General features: G+C 42.1%; 1 protein-coding gene across 1 annotated transcript in view; it reads right to left on the bottom strand.

Annotated features, from left to right (window-relative positions):
- Positions 1-17,632, bottom strand: part of ARHGEF28 (Rho guanine nucleotide exchange factor 28) — a 284,777-nt gene that overhangs the window by 129,542 nt on the left and 137,603 nt on the right. The window contains exons 5-7 of the mRNA XM_030322942.1: positions 8,986-9,169; positions 6,307-6,487; positions 1,515-1,587 (exon numbers count right to left, since the gene is read on the bottom strand). Of these exons, the coding sequence (XP_030178802.1) occupies positions 1,515-1,587; positions 6,307-6,487; positions 8,986-9,169 (438 nt within the window). The remainder of the gene's footprint in view (positions 1-1,514; positions 1,588-6,306; positions 6,488-8,985; positions 9,170-17,632) is intronic.

Below are 17,632 nucleotides of genomic sequence, written 5' to 3'. Positions count from 1 at the left end.
CGAAAATGACAGAACTACAAAATGATCAGCATTTCCCTCAATTCATCCTGTGGTTCAAAACTCTGTATTACAAATATTTCCATTGCCTCAAATTCCCTTCCCTCCATTTGATGACAGTTCCAGGGTCACCTCCTCCAGGAAGCTTTCCCAGATAACTGTCAGAAGCCACAGAGTTTCCATATGACTCCTGTTTCAGTTATCATAATGTGCAGAGGCAACATGTTTTTCTGCCCCAATTCCAACTGTCAGCCCCTTAAGGGCAAGAATTCAAACACTTATTCAGATTCACTTTGTTATAAATTAGTTTAAAGGTAGATTAGAAAGAGAAGAAAAACATACAAGTAAAAACCACAAGGAAAAGGCAAGGGTGAAAGCTTAATAAATAAGGGTGATATAAAAATTAATTTAGCAGTACCGTACATATTTGTAGGTAAGAACCTTAGCTCCAAGTTTTTATTGTTTTTTTCAACCAGCTTCAAGGAAAAAACAAAAAACAAACAAACAAACAAAACCTGTTAAGTTACAGTTAGAGCAGTAAAAGCCAGCCAAATGCTCAGGAGAAGCCGGCTTTCCTGACATGAAACGAGAAAGGTTTTCCTACAGGTCTTCAGGAGGAAGCATAAAGTTACCCACGGCCTCCTTAGGCAGGACAAGCCTCAGCTTCCTCAGTGCCACCAGCACATCATCTACAGGATACATAAGTGAGGGCAACTCCACAGGGGCCCAAGCAGGTCCAGCTTGAGCAGGAAGCTGGTCAGCTTAACCCAAGAGCGTGTACAATATGGCTGGGCACACAGACCCAACAACTTGCTACAAAACTTCCTCATCCAAGACTCCTTTTTAACAAACATGGGGGCAAAGAGTTCAAGAGTTTAACACCTGACAAATAACCTGCCATGCAACGAGTCTAAGTGGCAGTTACAAGCAGAACCAAAAATGTTAACCAGACGGCACCCACATGGCTCAGATGGTTAAGTGTCCGATTTCGGCTCAGGTCATGATCCTGTGGTTCATGGATTCAAGCCCCGTATCCGGCTCTGTGCTGACAGCTCGGAGCCTGGAACCTGCTTTGGATTCTGTGTCGTCTTCTCTCTCTATTCCTCCCCTCCTCGTGCTCTGTCTCTCTGTCTCTCTGTCTCTCTCTCTCTCAAAATAAACTTAAGAAAAAAATTATTTATTAAAAAAATATGTATTAACCAGCTGTCAATGATGGTGACTTACAGGCAAGAGTCTTGGTTTTCAGGCCTATCACACTACTGTCCCTTTACATAACAGATATTTTGTAATGCCCCTCCACCATCCTGAAATTAAATAGACAATGTAATCATGCCCCCAAATATATATAACCCTATCCTCAAACCCAATTTCAAAAAAATAAAAAATATTCTTAAATAGAAAGCCAAAGGAAAGAATCGGTTTCTACTACGCTTCACTACCTACTGTCACCACCAGTTTAACTTGTTACTTCTGAGTACTCTCTGGGTTCCTGAGGGAGGGGCAAGGAGCTTCCATACCTTCTTCAGTTTCTGCAGCACTGGAAGGCATGTCTTGTCTTTCCTCCGGCCTGGCTTCTTGATCTTCAAGAGCCTAAGAAAGAAGAAAAAATCAGTGAAAACCAGTGGAGGTTTCAGATATGCGACAAGGAGATGGAAATCTCAACCATGAGTCTGTAACAGAGACAGACACGGCCTGGGGAGGTCTGGAAAGACAGGGTGTGCAAAGCCACTGGGAGTACACAGAGGCAGCACCCCAAGAAGAAGATGAGAGACACTGGGGGTAACCCAGAGGCATGGGGTGCAAGCGTCCCTGCCACTAATCCCCTACTGTTTGCTTCCCCATGTCACAAGAGGAAGGTCCTCAGGAAAATAATCCATGAACCAAAAAGGGACAGAAGAACAGAAAAGGGTGAAACCGTAAAGAAGAGCCACTGTTTATGCAGGTGCCCATCCTGAACAACCTCTGCCCATGACATAAGACACAGAGAGAGGGAGGGCCCAGGATGACCACTCGTCTTGGGCTGCAAGCCACCATATGCTGGTGCAGGCTGCCCAGGCTGAGACCAAGCTGGTGGCCTTAGAGAGTAGCTGCTGCCCTGGAGCCCTCCACATTTCCTTTTCAAATGGATACCCATGGCCAGTAAAATGAAAAGAGCCACAGAACGACATGTTGACCTGCCAAACGGTAAAACAGCCTAACACTGCAGCCCATGGAAATATACATACTTAGCCAAACCACAAAGGGGGCAGGGAACAAGCACTGAGTCACCTACCCTCTATAGCTGTTAACTCCTGCCAGCCTTATCCCCAAGATGCAGTATTCTCTCTTCTAGGGTCCACCATGGAATTAAAGGGTGGACCAGACCAGGTACGTATTGGGAGGTGCTAAGGAGATGAAATCGAGAGGGACTAGGGTCTTAGGAGATCCCGCCATGCAGGCTCAAGGCCAAACACAACCACCAGCCCATGTGATTATCTGGGTTAGCCCTAACACTGAAATCCTAGTCTTTCAGTGAGGGCAATGGGCAAGCCTGTGTGAAAAGGGCATCAGACAATGCTGGTTTCTGATTACAAAACAAAACCTGAAGTAAGCAAATACTTACTCTTTTTTTTTGTAAATGGCAGGTATTAAAACAGTTTTTATTCTTCTGAGCAAATTTCGATGCAATCTTGGAACACTTTAATTTCCTAGCTGAAATTATTATTAATGTTAGCCAATTTCAAGAACTAAATTCTCAGTGTTCTGGTTAATAGCAAAAACTCTGTCATGAGGAGAAAATGAAATCATGATTGGAAAATATAGCTAAGATGTTTGCCTATTATCTAATTTCCTAATATCTTTCTATTTGGATATTTAGCACCAACCTGGCATTTTTTTTAAATTGTTTTTTTTTTAATATTTTATTTATTTTTGACAGAGAGAGAGACAGAGCATGAGCGGGGGAGGGTCAGAAAGAGAGGGAGACACAGAATCCAAAGCAGGCTCCAGGCTCTGAGCCGTCAGCACAGAGCCCGATGCGGGGCTCGAACTCACAGACTGCGAGATCATGACCTGAGCCGAAGTCGGACGCTCAACCGACTGAGCCACCCAGGCGCCCCCAACTTGGCATTTTTTAACACTTAATGATTATTGCCAATTATCAGTACACTAGTGTCAGCTATACTACAGGGTGCTAAGATGAATCCTTTATAACTCTTAACAAGTAGGGTGTCTAAATGGGATCGCTTCTGGCATAGCTCTAGTCTATGGTAAAGCAGCCTCAGGCTTCTGCAGCAAGGTTTTACGGTTGTTGTTCTAGAAGGGCTGCAGGTAACTAAGCACTGACCATATCCCAAGACTGAAGACACCTCTTTGACAAGACAAAGGCTATGAATGATTCAGTTCCTTGAGAATAAATTAGTACCTGAAAGTCATTTCTATGGCTTTCATGTAAAAAAAAAAAAAAATAGACTTTCCCACATCTAAGATTTAACAAAACATGAATACTTTATTACTATACATATATTTTATATTTGTTCCCCCAAATGATAAAGCTTTAGCAGGGACAACCTATAACAGTCATCACCTGTTTTCATTTAAAATAGAATCAAACCAGAAAGAAGTACCCCTGAAGACTGTGAATTCAAGAATACCATGGAAACATTTTGTAGCACGGGTGAGGATGAACTACTTGGATGTCTATTAGGGTTCTGGACACAATTCCAGGCTGGGGCGGTGAAGGGGGGGGGGAGCTTCCTTACGAAGGAGCAATTCTCTGACACCATCCAAGACTGGCCTCCTCCACTTCAGATGCCACTTGTAAGTCCAAGCTGTTATTTGTGCTTCTGACCAAAAGACTATAAATCAGAGATTCCCACAACCTCCCCACCTTGGATGTGATTAATTTGCTAGAGGGGCTCTCAGACCTCAGAGCAACAGTGTACCTACCAGATTGCCGGCTTATTACAAAAGCATGTAACTCAGGGACGTGGAGTAAGGTACAGGCAAAGGGCAAAGAGCCTCCGTGTTGTCATGGAGCATACCACTCCCATCACCACCCCAGGTGACCAACCCACAAGCTGTCCAGAACCCTGGCCTTTTGAGTTCTCAAGGAGGCTTCATTACATAGGCATGATTCATTAAATCAGTGGCCACAGGTGAACTCCATCTCCTGCCGGCAGCCCCCACCCAGGTCAGAGGGTGGAATGAAAGAAAGTTCCAACCCCCTAATCACAGTGCCCAACACTAGCTACTTTCCGAGAGTCGCCTCATTAACATAACAAAAGACACGTACATCATTGTCAACTCTTCAAAACCCCAAAGGTTGTGGTCGTAGGAGCTATGATCCAATGGATGGATAATGGACCCAAATGGATCCAAAGCATGGACTATGACTTTCTTTCTTATAAATCACAGTAACCTCATGAATCTCTGCTCTCTTCCTTTCCTGTTCCTCTGCTCACCACCCAGCCACACAATTTCTATTCTTCCGTTGAGCCCTTCTCATAAAATGAAAATCTCCAAGAAACTGGAAAGCAATCTCCATTTGGTCTCTGTTACTCTGAGTCCACTAACACCAATTACTGAACACCGGTATCTACTCATCTTACATCTTCCAGGCCCTCGGTATTATCTCAAATGTGTCATGAGAAATCATGAATCCAGCCTCAGAAGTTGATGGCTTTTTATAATGAAACAAATGGTCATGATTTTTGCTATACGCAGGGTAGGCTCTATTTCTTTTAAGAGTTTTGTCACCAGATGCTGCGCTGTGACCAGAACACCCCATCTAAGGACACGCGTGCTCCTGAGCTGTGTCCCTGCACGGGTGCAGGGAGCTGAGCACATCGAGAGCAATGCTGCTCTTCAAGGCCATGGCTTGGCCTGGTCAGAATATCTACCCCTGGGGGCTTGGGTGAGAAGCCACAGGAATGGCTGATGGCTTTACGGTCTTAAAATGACAAGCATCCTTAAGCAAATGAGGCAACACTGTATGCCAGAAAATGATACATTTCCTAAAACCCAACAAAGGGATGTAGTTCACAATGAGGAGCATGTTTCATATTATTTAATTTTTTTAAATGTTTATTTACTTTTGAGAGAGAGAGAGCAAGCGAACATGAGTGGGGGAGGGGGAGAGAGAGGGAGACACAGAATCCAAAGCAAGCTCCAGGCTCTGAGCTGTCAGCACAGACCCTATCATGGGGCTCAATCCCATGAACCATGAGATCAGGACCTGAGCTGAAATCAGATGCTTGACCAACTGAGCCACCCAGATGTTCTTCATTTTACTTCTTTAGATAAAACCCTATATGGACTAAGCCAACCATAATCTTTGATAGCAATGTTTTGTGTTTTGCGGTTTTTTTTTCTTTTGTTTTTACTAAAACTGCAGTTTAATTATATGAAGCAAACACTTGGGAACACAGGACATCAGGGGATCTGGTGAGTGAATCCGTTATACCCTGGAGCACTGTCAACTAGATGGACTCAAGCCTTTTACTCAAAGTAACATTTTGCTTCATGATAATTAAAAGATGTAAATATTCTTTATATTGCTCCAGATTCTACAAAAAAATAAAAAATAATAAAGATGAAACATTTTAAACTCTGAGCTGAGCACGCTATGATGTCACTGAAAGCTGGTGTTTGAGCCAGCCTTTGAAAAGGAACGGATTTCAAACGACCATTCCCATTCAAGAAGAATCTACGTGCTGGGATAATGCTTAACTACATCTAAGTCTTAAGAAAGCCCAGAAGTCGGTATTCTTCATGTATAACAGCCCTAAATGCAATAGCTTTAAATAAGAATTAAGTAAATTTAGGGACACCTAGGTGGTTCAGTCAGTTAATGAGCCAACTCTTAATTTCAGCTCAGACCATGATCTCATGGTTCGTGGTTCAGCCCCACATCAGGCTCTGCACTAACAGTGTGGATGGAACCTGCTTGGAATTCTCTCTCTCTCTCTGCCCCTCATCCCACTCGTGCTTTCTCTCTCAAAATAAATAAATAAACATTAAAAAAATAGAATTCAGTAAAATCAATAAATGAATACCAAATATCCAGTATTAGATAATTAAAATCCAACAGTGGGGACGCTGGCTCCTGGAAAATAAATCCTTACACAAGTTACTATGTTCTACCTCCAAAATATTATGCAATAATCTTCATTCTACCAATGTAACACAGTCTCCAATTTCATGTCCAAAGCTTCGCTATAAAAAAAATGAAGTGCTACCCTCCAAAACACTGTTCCCAAAAGAATAAGCCTGCTGTCTGTACTCTCAAGGAGTATCAGTTATTACATACCAGAATGAAGGGACACACACCTGGAGGAGAAAGGCTCTGTCCCAAAAGTATTTCCTGAAGAGTTTAATATCTCCCTCCAACAAATGCTCAGCCGTGTGGTTCAGAGTCAAGGTCAGCGTTTCTGAGGAGTGAATATACTGCAGGAAGGCATCTTCACTGAGCTGCACCCGGGAAAAGTCGGGGAAACGTCTGCCCTGGAAACTGAAATGTCACATATCAAAACCCACTGGCAATTTCAGAGATATCAACTCCAAGATCCCAGTACCCTCACTGTACCCAGTATTAGAAATCCAACTGGCAAATGATCCATGCAAGCCACCCACTGACAACAAGTACCTAAGATCATGTAAACAGATCCTTTAATAAAGCTACATTTTCTACCTAGAGAAGATGTCAGTTGAAATGCTATTCACGTATACTACATACTTTAAAGATATTTATGTAACTAATGAAACTACAGACTTTTAAACACAGTATTGTACCTCAATATTCTATTCTCTCCTTAACTCAAAAAGATGCCTCTTGCTTTAACGGGGTCATGTGTAATAGAACAAATTAGCTGGCAGCCAACAGCTTATTAGGTGATTACAGTGGAAAATAGATATGATCTCCAGGGAGCACAGTGAGGTTCGGATGGTACAAACAAGTGGGATATTCATAACACACAGGTCCACTGTTATAAATCATTTTATCAGGCAAATTAAAAAAGCATAAATTTGATCTTGTTCTATTCTTGAAAACACCCATAAACAAAGAAACAATATTCCCAAGCTGAATTCTTGAATATAAACTAATTTTCTGTTTTGTTTTGGCCAAGAACAACTGCACATTCATTAGCTACATGCAGGCTGTACGGTTCGTATCATAATATTCTGGACAGCTCACAAGGTCATGTAATTGCAACAGTAAAGGAGCCTTCGGAGGAAAATGCTAGTGCTTCCCGATAGGAGCTCACCTCAGCAGGTTGTCACATCCCCACAGATTCCTCACTTCACAGAATTAGTTCTATGACCTCATTTTGTTAATGAATATTTGCTTCACAAAAAGAGAATATACTTCCAATCAAATAAATATTAATTCCATCATATGGAGCAACAAAAAGAGATCCACTAAGAGCACTTACATTCTAAGATGTGGGGTATCTCCCCAAATTCTTGGCATGAATTACTAGTATCAACTCCAGAATCTTTTAGAAAACAACTCCCCATGCTAACATAATATCTTCTGGTCCTGGAGACAGGTGAAAGGTACCAAGCTACCCAAGATGAAGTCAGCCTCCCGGGCTTTTATCTAAATCTGAACCCCCCACAATGACCAAGTCAAAGAAAGTAGTCCTGCTTTGGCCTTTTTCGCCAAGCAAGTGGGGTCATATTAGACCCAAGAAAAGACCTTTTGGATTGGCTTTTTTTCCTCAGTTGGCAGTCACGTGACTAAAGTAGGACAAAAATAAACAAAAAGCTCTGACTTCTATGCCAATATCCATTTATGCAGCATAAAATTATAAATTAATCACATTGAGTTTCATAAGCCAAACAAGAAAAACCAGTCCATTAAGATACACCAGGTAATAATACTCTGAATATATTTACTATTTATTTGTAATTTTCAATGCACTTTCCCATTTTTTAACACCTGGTTAAGTCAAGGAAACTGCTATATACGAATCTCCCTTTCTTCAGAATAACGACCAATCTGAACCATTGTAAGTAAAAAACGACACATCCCTCCTTCATTGACAATGTTGATGTCATCAACAGAGCAAACTTTACAGCCCCTTTCCATTGTTTCTTTTACATTACTTCACTAAATCCTAATAACTACACAGTATCTTAGGGTTTATCTATCATTGATTCAACAAAAATTTAGGGTGCCTGGCTGGCTCGGTTGATTCAATAATTTATATTCTTTCAGTGAGCATTATATACTGAAAATGTATCAGAAATACTACAATGGGTAAACAAATAGTTTCAGCCCTTAAGTGATACAGGATGGAGACCTAGGCAACAAATGATGACTACATATAAAATTCTAAATAATATTGTCAATAATCTTGGGGCGCCTGGGTGGCTCAGTTGGTTAAGTGTCCGACTTTGGCTCATCATGATCTCACAGTTCGTGAGTTCGAGCCCTGCATTGGGCTCTGTGCTGACAGTTCAGAGCCTGGAGCCCGCTTTGGATTCTGTGTTTCCCTCTCTCTGCGCTCTTCCCCCGCTCATGCTCGGTCTCTCTCTCCTTCAAAAATAAATAAAAACATTAAAAAAATTTTTTTAATATTGTTAATAATTTTAACCACCATATTATAAATTAATCATGATCACAAAAGGCCCTAATGTAGATGGTGTCTCTCAAGAAGTGCTATTTATTTTTAGTTGTTGTTTTTTTTTTTTAAAGAAGTCCTATTTAAGCTGAAACCTGAAAGATAAGTAGGGTTTAGGCTAGTGTTTTGCCAACTTTGCTCTTTATTATGGCTCCCTCTGAGCCTTTCAAGACTTTTTCCCCTAACTCCCCCCATGAAATGTTGATAATAAATACATCTGTCTATCTACTCACATACTCTGTACTTTATACATGAGAACTAATGGTAAAACATAAACCAACATTAGCTTGTGATTTGGTTTATTTCTATTTTTCCACAATACTTGGAACACTTTATAGATATAGGTTAAGAGAGAATCAATCTAACAAGTAGCCAAACTCACTTTGTAATGTCTTCAACCAGCTTGGAGTATCCGGCACGTAAAGCTAAGTCTAATGGGGTGGCACCTTCTTCATTGGGTAAAGCCAAAGCCTGGACTCCCCCAGGGAGACACAAGAGGAAACGAGACAGCTTAGGCAGGCCCCATCTCATAGCCAGGTGTAGAAGAGACTCTCTGCATAAAGACACTGAAAAGGAAAACACAGGATATTAGTTCCTCTATTCACAAACTTTGTCTTATACGTTTCATCCAAGATAACCATGTCTTTAGACATAATACAGAATGTTAGAACTGGAAGGAAGCATCAAAAGCATCTAATCCAAACACCTCATTTCATATATGTGGACACGTCAAGTGATTTGTCCAAAGTTAGACAGCCAGTAGGTGCTGGAGACAGTCTGGCCCAGTGCTGGCTCATCAGTAGCCCAGTGCTGCTCCCACCCACTACAGTGCACACTCATGTCCCTTTTCCTAAGTGCAGTAAACTCGTCCAGGAAAACAAGTGCTAGGAGCACACCGCCGCCCTTCAGAAACACTCCAAGGTGCCCTTTAAGGAGATACTGCTATTTCAGTAGGGCAGACTCTCAGAGGCCCCAACTGTAAAGGAGCCCCCGTTCCCACTCTTCATCCTCAGAGGCGCTCCGCCCCTGATGAGAAGGTGGGTCAGCAATGGGTTTCCTGTGTCCAGAATACTTGAGACCATGGTCTTTCCCAAACTTCATAGAGGCGCTTTCACCCATCTGTTAAATAATTTCAGGGCTGGCAAAGCCACTTTGGCGCTCTGCTTAAAAAAGTCAGCCTGTGCCTTTTCACACACCCCCTGACAGAAGGTTCCTGATTGATCTGTGTATCTGAGTTTTCACCGTGGTGTTTGCTACTTTACATTATGGTTGTCTCCTGTGTGTATCAGTGTACAGACTGAGGAATTTTGTTTTTTAATCTCAACACCCAGCGTAGTATGTGACAAACTGAAGTCATCCAGTATTTGTGAGTTGAACAGCAACTGTTAGAATCTCCGTGATTTGTCTATGTTAAAAGTGCCTGATTTGTACAGAATTTGTACACCGATGTTTCTACTGCAATACCCAGTGCTTGGAACACAGATGGCTCATGATAAAGATTACACTGGACATACAGAGAAAAGTGAATATGCTTAGGTTAAAAAAAAAAGTAGGCCCATGAACTCAGTAGGCATCAAGACACCCCTTGAAACAAACCTAGCCTTCACAAACTAAACCTGAAAATCCTAACACTCGGTATCTGTTGGAATAAGCATGCAGTAAGAATTTGAATCATACATGGGGCACCTGGGTGGCGCAGTCGGTTAAGCGTTCGACTTCAGCCAGGTCACGATCTCGCGGTCCGTGGGTTCGAGCCCCGCGTCAGGCTCTGGGCTGATGGCTCAGAGCCTGGAGCCTGTTTCCGATTCTGTGTCTCCCTCTCTCTCTGCCCCTCCCCCGTTCATGCTCTGTCTCTCTCTGTCCCAAAAATAAATAAACGTTGAAAAAAAAAATTTAAAAAAAAAAAGAATTTGAATCATACGTACCCCTTAAGTTGAGTCATGTTACTGGCTGAAGTTCTAATAGGAAAGAGGAACAGAGCACACCGCATCGTACCAAAGAGAAAGGCCAGCAGGGGAGGGACCTATGTCTTCTAGCCCAGTGTAGTGTCAACCACATGTATATGCTCTAGAAATAGCTGCCTGTTGAATGAACGAATATATGACCAACAGGGCCCTTTCCCTGTTGAGTACCCATAAAAGTTACCCATAAAAGTTAGCTTTTCATAGATGACTGCAGGTGCTATTTGGAGCACCTACCGTCCGTCCTTAGTTCCGCCTCTGACACCTCGACTAAAATCTGTGAACAAAAACTACATACTCTCATGGAGTCTTGACACTGAGGACAAAGACTACCTACTTCTCCACACAGTTCACAGTCTCTGTGAACATGACTTTACTTTTCCATTGTCTTCCTTAACATAACCCCACGAGTAACCAACCCCAGGAGACTCTTCCCTGGGCAAACGATGGTATATTCATCATCCCTTCAAGACCCGTCAACTGTTCTGCAAAAAGCATCAAGAAGCTTAAACCCTGAAACCAAGCTTTATGATATCATGATCCTTATCCAGTCGTAATCCAACTCTCTTCCCTGCCTACCGCCACTCCTCTGCCTTAGAAGACCATCATTAAGCCCAACTTCAAGTTCTCATGACATTCCAACCCTGCCCTCCCCCCTTGAAGAGCCCGGTAAGGTCGTGTAAATGTGTTGTTCTGTCTTTCCAGGGTAGGGAGTTAACTCATCTTTCTTTTCCCCAGCAGGCTGTGCTGATGCTACTTGGAGAGCTAGCATCCAACAACATCTGAATTTCAAACAATTAGAAGGAAATACTCCACTACAAAAAAAGCAGAAGAAAACTGCTTTGCTTTTATCTTTAGTGGGGTTTTCCTTAACGTTATTTCTTAACGTTATTCTGAGAGCAAAAAAGAGTGCTCACAAGTAGGGGAGGGGCAGAGGGAAGGAGAGACAGAATCCCAAGCAGGCTCTGTACCATCACTGTAGAACCCAATGCAGGGCTTGAACTCATGAACTGTGAGATCATAACTTGAGCTGAGATGAAGAGTTGGACACTCAACCAATTGAGGCACCCAGATGCCCCTAGGGGTTTATATTATTTATCTAGATCAAGAACGTACAGCCTTTAAAAAAAAAAAAAAGTTTTTTTCTAGTTGCAATTCATTTTTTTAATTTATTTTTTTTTTTTTAATTTACATCCAAGTTAGTTAGCATATAGTGCAAGAAGGACTTCAGGAGTAGATTCCAGTGATTCAACCCCTATGCATAACACCCAGTGCTCATCCCCACAAGTGTCTTCTTTAATGCTCCTTCCCCTTTTAGCGCATCCCCCCACCCACAACCCCTCCAGCAACCCTCAGTTTGTTCTCTGTGTTTGAGTCTCTTATGTTTTGTCCCCCTTCCTATTTTTACATTATTTTTGCTTCCCCATAAAGCCTTCTATCTCAAATATGTAAGTAAGTCCTCGCAGGGAAAAGCACAACTTCACAGTGCATTTGCTCCCTGTCTGTGTGACACAGCACAGACCCCCTGGCCCCATAAGAGGACAACTGAAATGTCAAAACAGCTAAAAACGAAGTGTGCACACCTGCTAGGTATCTGTTTAATATACTTGATACCTTCAAAAGGCTATTGAAGAAGTGATGTTTATTTTATCCTTTAAACTCATTTTATTAGAAAGTCGGATTTTCCTTCTGAACAGATTCCCAACAAGGCATGCTTGAGAACATTTCCATGTATCCCCCCTTCTTAAAAATGAGGAAGAGACCGCTTAGGATCTGGTAATGAAACCAACACACATGCACAAGGACACTCCCCAACACGTATGTCAGCATTAGATCATAACCAGCTACCCTAGGATGGAATTTCTAAGTCCTAGATCCCAATTTGAATCTGGTGACAAATATCACATGGTTCTATGGGATACAATTTTCTTCCAAGAAAAAGACCAAAAACGGAATATCTAAACCTAAGCCAGGTCTTTTTTTTTTTTTTTTTTTTTTTTTTTTTTTTCTCTTTCTTTATTTTGAGAGAGCAAGAGAGTACAAGTAAGGGTAGGGGCGGAGAGAGAATCCCCAGCAGGCTCTGCACTGTAAGTGCAGGACTCGATGTGGGGCTCAATCTCAGGAACTGTGAGATTATGATTTGAGCCTAAACTAAGTGTCCAACACTTAACCAACTGAGCCACCTAGGTGTCCCTGCATTCCCTTTAAAATCAAACCATTGATAAACTCAAGTATGGTGTCAATCATTTAAATGCAACTCCCCTACACTGCCTGGGGGCAGTGACACACAAGCCCTTGAACCTGGGAAGTAGATCAGTGTATTTAATCTGGCTGACAGTGCGGGTGTGGGGAGAAATTTCCTCCTCTGGAGCACTTTCCAGGACTGTTCTGCTAATCCAGCTCCCTTCTCCCCTCCTCAGGCTCTAATCTCACATCTACTTCTTAAGAGAGCACAGCAAACTTGTGGGACTGAACTGCTCACTGCTCAAACTGTCCTTCCCTCCCAAACTCCCCACTTCCCGGGAAGGTGAGAAGGCAGGGGAAGAGAGGATCTTCTGTACTTTGGAGAAAACAAGTAAGAAACTGACGAAAATGTTTTGAGAGAGAGCTTTCTCATTCAGTAGGAAAGTTCAGAGCCTAGAATCAGACAAACAGCCTGAAATAGGAAACACTGTGACATATATAAATAATTCTGCTTGTTACAGAGTTTCAGATTCTTAACAGCGGTCAGGAAAACAAGCTGTGAAAAGAGGTTATACAATTTGGCAGACATGGGAAGGAGGGTGTTTAAAATGTTTTTTTTAACCAAATAAATATGCCTCATCCTGTCTGGCTGGTGCCAGGAGTTACGTGCACTAATGTTTCTAAAACAGAATTACTAGTAATTGTTCTAATGGCAAACAGTAGAAGATATGACCTGTCACATCCTGGGAGTAAGATCACCCAGGCACAAAACAAGAAGTGAGCAGGCTGTGACATTCAACCAGCATTTCCCGTCACGGCAAAAAGGGAGGCTCATCTGCCCCAGATAGAGGAGGAGGTACAAAGCCCAAGCCTCTGGCTGTGCCATACCTCAGTTTCTCTGCCTCGAAAATGAGGCTGTCACATCAAAGGCACAAGTTCCTGGCCCTGACTGACCAGAGATCCAGCATCCATGAAATCCAGTACATACCAAGGGACCTCCCAGAGCGCGTGAGCACAGGAGCAGAGACAGTGTGGCTGTTGCTAAAGGAGAGTGACTTTATACACTGTTCAGTCCAAATCTGGGACCGTTATAGCTTCACAAGGTCCACCTATGCCTTGACATTAGCAGAAAGTTCAGGTTGCAAGACTGAAAAATAAATGATCAAGCCCTCAGGAATTCACAGTCACTGCTACAGGAAACGTAAATCGGCATAACCATTTTGGAAAACACACTGGGATCGTCTATTAAATTTACCCAAGCTTATGTTGTATCTGACTGAGCAATTCCACTCCCACCTAATAAACCCTCCTGAGGACTAGGCTTTGTACACAGCAGCAAACACACAAAAAGATGTAAAATTGTCAAAAATAGAAGTGATTTCAACGTCCATCAACAATAGATTCAACTGTAGAATAATCACACTGGTATCCTAACAACTGAAAGTCAGACTAATACAGGAAAAAAAAAAAAAAAAAAAAACAAGAAATATAAGGGTGCCTGGGTGGCTCAGTTGGTTGAGGGTCTGGCTCTTGATTTCAGCTCAGGTCATGATCCCAGGGTCCTGAGATCAAGCCCCACAACAGGCTCTGCCCTGAACACAAAGCCTCCTTAGGAGTCTGTCTGTCTGTCTGTCTCTCTCTCTCTGCCGCTGCCCCTTTCCCTCTTTGTGTGCTCACTTCTTTCCCACTCTCTCGTAAAAAAAAAAAAAAAAAAAAGAAAGAAAGAAAAAAACTAAGAAATACAATGTTGGGGAAAAGTCACAGAAGAATACACAGAACATGTTTCAATTAACAACATTTTTAAAAGTGAAAACTAAGGCATACTTTTCAGGAATACACAGGGAGTAGAACTTCAAGGAAAAGCAAGGAAGGACTACTATACAAGTCAGTGTTATCTCTCTGGGAGAAATAGGGGACCGTGAGTGAGACTTTGCTTCTTCTGGGATCTAATGGCACCCATATGTCTCTCCCCCCACGTGCAGAGAGCTGTGTTTAAGCCTCTCCCCGAGACAATTAAAACAGAATTTCTGGTGGTGGCACCCAAGCATTAGCTTTTTCCTAAAGATTCCCAAGCGATTCTTGCAACGTCAGGGTTAAGATCTGCTATTTTCAATAAGTAAGTGGTTAACAAAATGCCAAGCTCTGCTTTCTTTTTATACCACGGTCTTCCCAGTCATCTCTTAAGATCTATTAGCTAAAGCAAAATAAGTCAGAGAAAGACAGATATCATAGGACTTCACTCATATGTGGAATCTGAGAAACTCTACTGATGAAAACAGGAGAAGGGAAGGAAAAAGAAGATAAAAACAGAGGGAGGCAAACCCTAAGAGACTCTTAAATACAGAGAACTGAGGGCTGATAGAGGAGGGCGGGGTGGCTAAATGGGTGACAGGCATTAAGGAGGGCACTTTTATTAAGGAGGGCACTTTTCAGGATGAACGCTGGGTGTCAAATATAAGAGATGAATCAGTGGGATGTACTCCTAAAGTCAAGGCTACACTGCGTGTTAATGAGAATAAAAAATAAATTTTAAAAAGATTATCTAAAACATGTCACCAATAACAAAAAGAAGTTTGTAACTGATGCAAGGTATTTTTATTCTATATTTGCTGCCAAACCAAGATATATCCTTAAATGCTGTAAGCAAAGATATTAAAAATAAGTGTAATAGAGACAATAATCTAGAAGCAAATATTTTTAAATACAATTTAATTCAGAAGTACTTCTACACTGTAGGACTTAATAATATTCCGTAACTTGTGAGTGGAGTCATTGAAATGTCTTCAACACTTTAAGTTTATGGATAACAAGAGACATTTTTTAATTCACATATAACCCAATCATTAAAATAAGTTGTCCTCTCATTTCCAAAACCACATATATACTGATGGAGGCCTCAATTTTTGCATTTAAGCCACTCAGTAAACAAACATTGAATGAACCTAGTACTAGATGCCGGACCCGGTGGCTGCAAAGATGGACACGGTCCCTTGTCTTCCAATGGCATGCTGTCAACCCACTTCTGTTCGGAATAAATATCTGGCCCTTGAAGTCACTGTATGATGAGCTACAGGTCTAGGCTTAGACAGAAAGAGTATGAATAGAAATAAGGAAACTATTGGACCTATAAGGAAACTACTCTGCAGGATAATCAACCTCTATCATGTATCATGATTTGAAATTTTACAGGTGTTTATACAATGCCAAAATGATGAACAGAAAGTAAGGAGAATGAAAAAAAGTATTGCCAAAAATTCTATGTAGCACAGGTGAGAATATATGACATGACACAATCTCCTCCCCACCCCCCCCAACCCCGGACTCTCAACAAAATGGGAGGAGAAATCATGTATTATGGTAGCTTTCATTTAAGTGGTCTCATCAGGACTTGGGTGTGTCAAGAAAAAATCAGCCTTCCACACGTAAGATCAGAGATTGTTGGGTCTAGGACAGGAACGGCAAGTATACACAGGTTCATAGGAAAGATAAGAAAGAGCACAGTACCAACATGGCAGGCATGGCTGGGTCATAAAGCCCAAGACAGGAGGAGAGTAACAACCATAAGGGTGGGTTTTATCTTCCTGAAATTTAACTTTCTGCATCAGACATACAGGAGACACCCCAGTTACAACCGCTGACCGCAGATCTGGGAACACATCAATCACACAGTATCATTCCATAAAATTCACATTGCGATACACAATGCTGGAAGGCACTTTATGGAGTCTGCAGCTCTTAAAGGTTGGTTCCACTTTATTTTACCTTACAGAACTAGGACTAACACACTGAAACACTACAAAGTCCTTATCAGGACTCAACAATGGGCACCAATTTCTGGCCTTCGCTATCTGGGGGACATATCCAAACTGAATGATACAAGGTGGGCATCAATATTCCGTGTTCAGAATCCAGACACAACAGTATACAGCACAAAGGTGGAAAGCCAAAAGAACTGAACAATCTGGATTTCAACACTGAGAGAGATGTGGCTCTGGAAAGGCCACTTAAATTTTCAAGTTGTAAGTTGCTTGATCCGGAGAAGCAAAGTGTTACCTTCCCAGCCTGCTACCCAGGATTGTCAGGGTGACGTAATGAAAATAACACATGAGGCAGGGTTCTCACGAACTCTGAAAGCCAGTACTGGGGGGAACTTACCAGTAGTACACACTTATCTCATCTTTTTCATAGAAAAAGTACAACTGTCACTAAAGAGAGACATGATATACTGCAAAACAGTTTTCCTCTGGTTATAATTTAAAAGCATCAATTAAGAGAACCAGCCGTCTGCTTAGGAGGGCGCTGTAACTGCATCACTGTAGGACACCAGATGAGCCATTAAGACAAATGTGCTAGAGCCCCATGCCTTGGGCAGCAGGCGGTTCTTAGGTGCCATAAGCAACAATTAGGTCATACCCCCCTTCCAGACTGTGCACTAGATTTTTTTCATCATCTGTTAATATTTCTCCAAGCTCTTATTCGTGTTCTCCATGTATTCACTTCTTTGCATTTGCTGACAGCCTACTATGGCACTGAGTGTTCTTTCCCCTCGCACCACAGGGGAGCCTGTGGAATTGCCAGGCCCCCCTCCAAGGGACCCTCGAAGCACGCTGTTCTGTTTGGGAGATAAATGAAAATACATTACCATCTAACTGTATTATTGACAAGCAGAAAAACTGTAGACTCATCAAATCTTGGCAATGGCCTTTTGAAATCTGCCCTGGGAGTCCGAGTTGAAGCACAACCAGGCCAGCTGTGGTCTACAGCTGGGCAGGGTCCACTCACTGCCCTCCCACGCACTGGAAGCCAGAATTCTGTACAAAGGGCTAGACTGAGAAATATTTAACTCAATGGTTGTGAGTTACCCCACCAGTGGGGAGACCTCAT

This window comes from Lynx canadensis, chromosome A1, assembly GCF_007474595.2.
Source record: "Lynx canadensis isolate LIC74 chromosome A1, mLynCan4.pri.v2, whole genome shotgun sequence".
NCBI classification, from domain to species: domain Eukaryota; kingdom Metazoa; phylum Chordata; class Mammalia; order Carnivora; family Felidae; genus Lynx; species Lynx canadensis.
The sequence above is the reverse complement of the archived record's forward strand: the minus strand, read 5'-3'. Positions and strand labels throughout refer to the sequence as shown.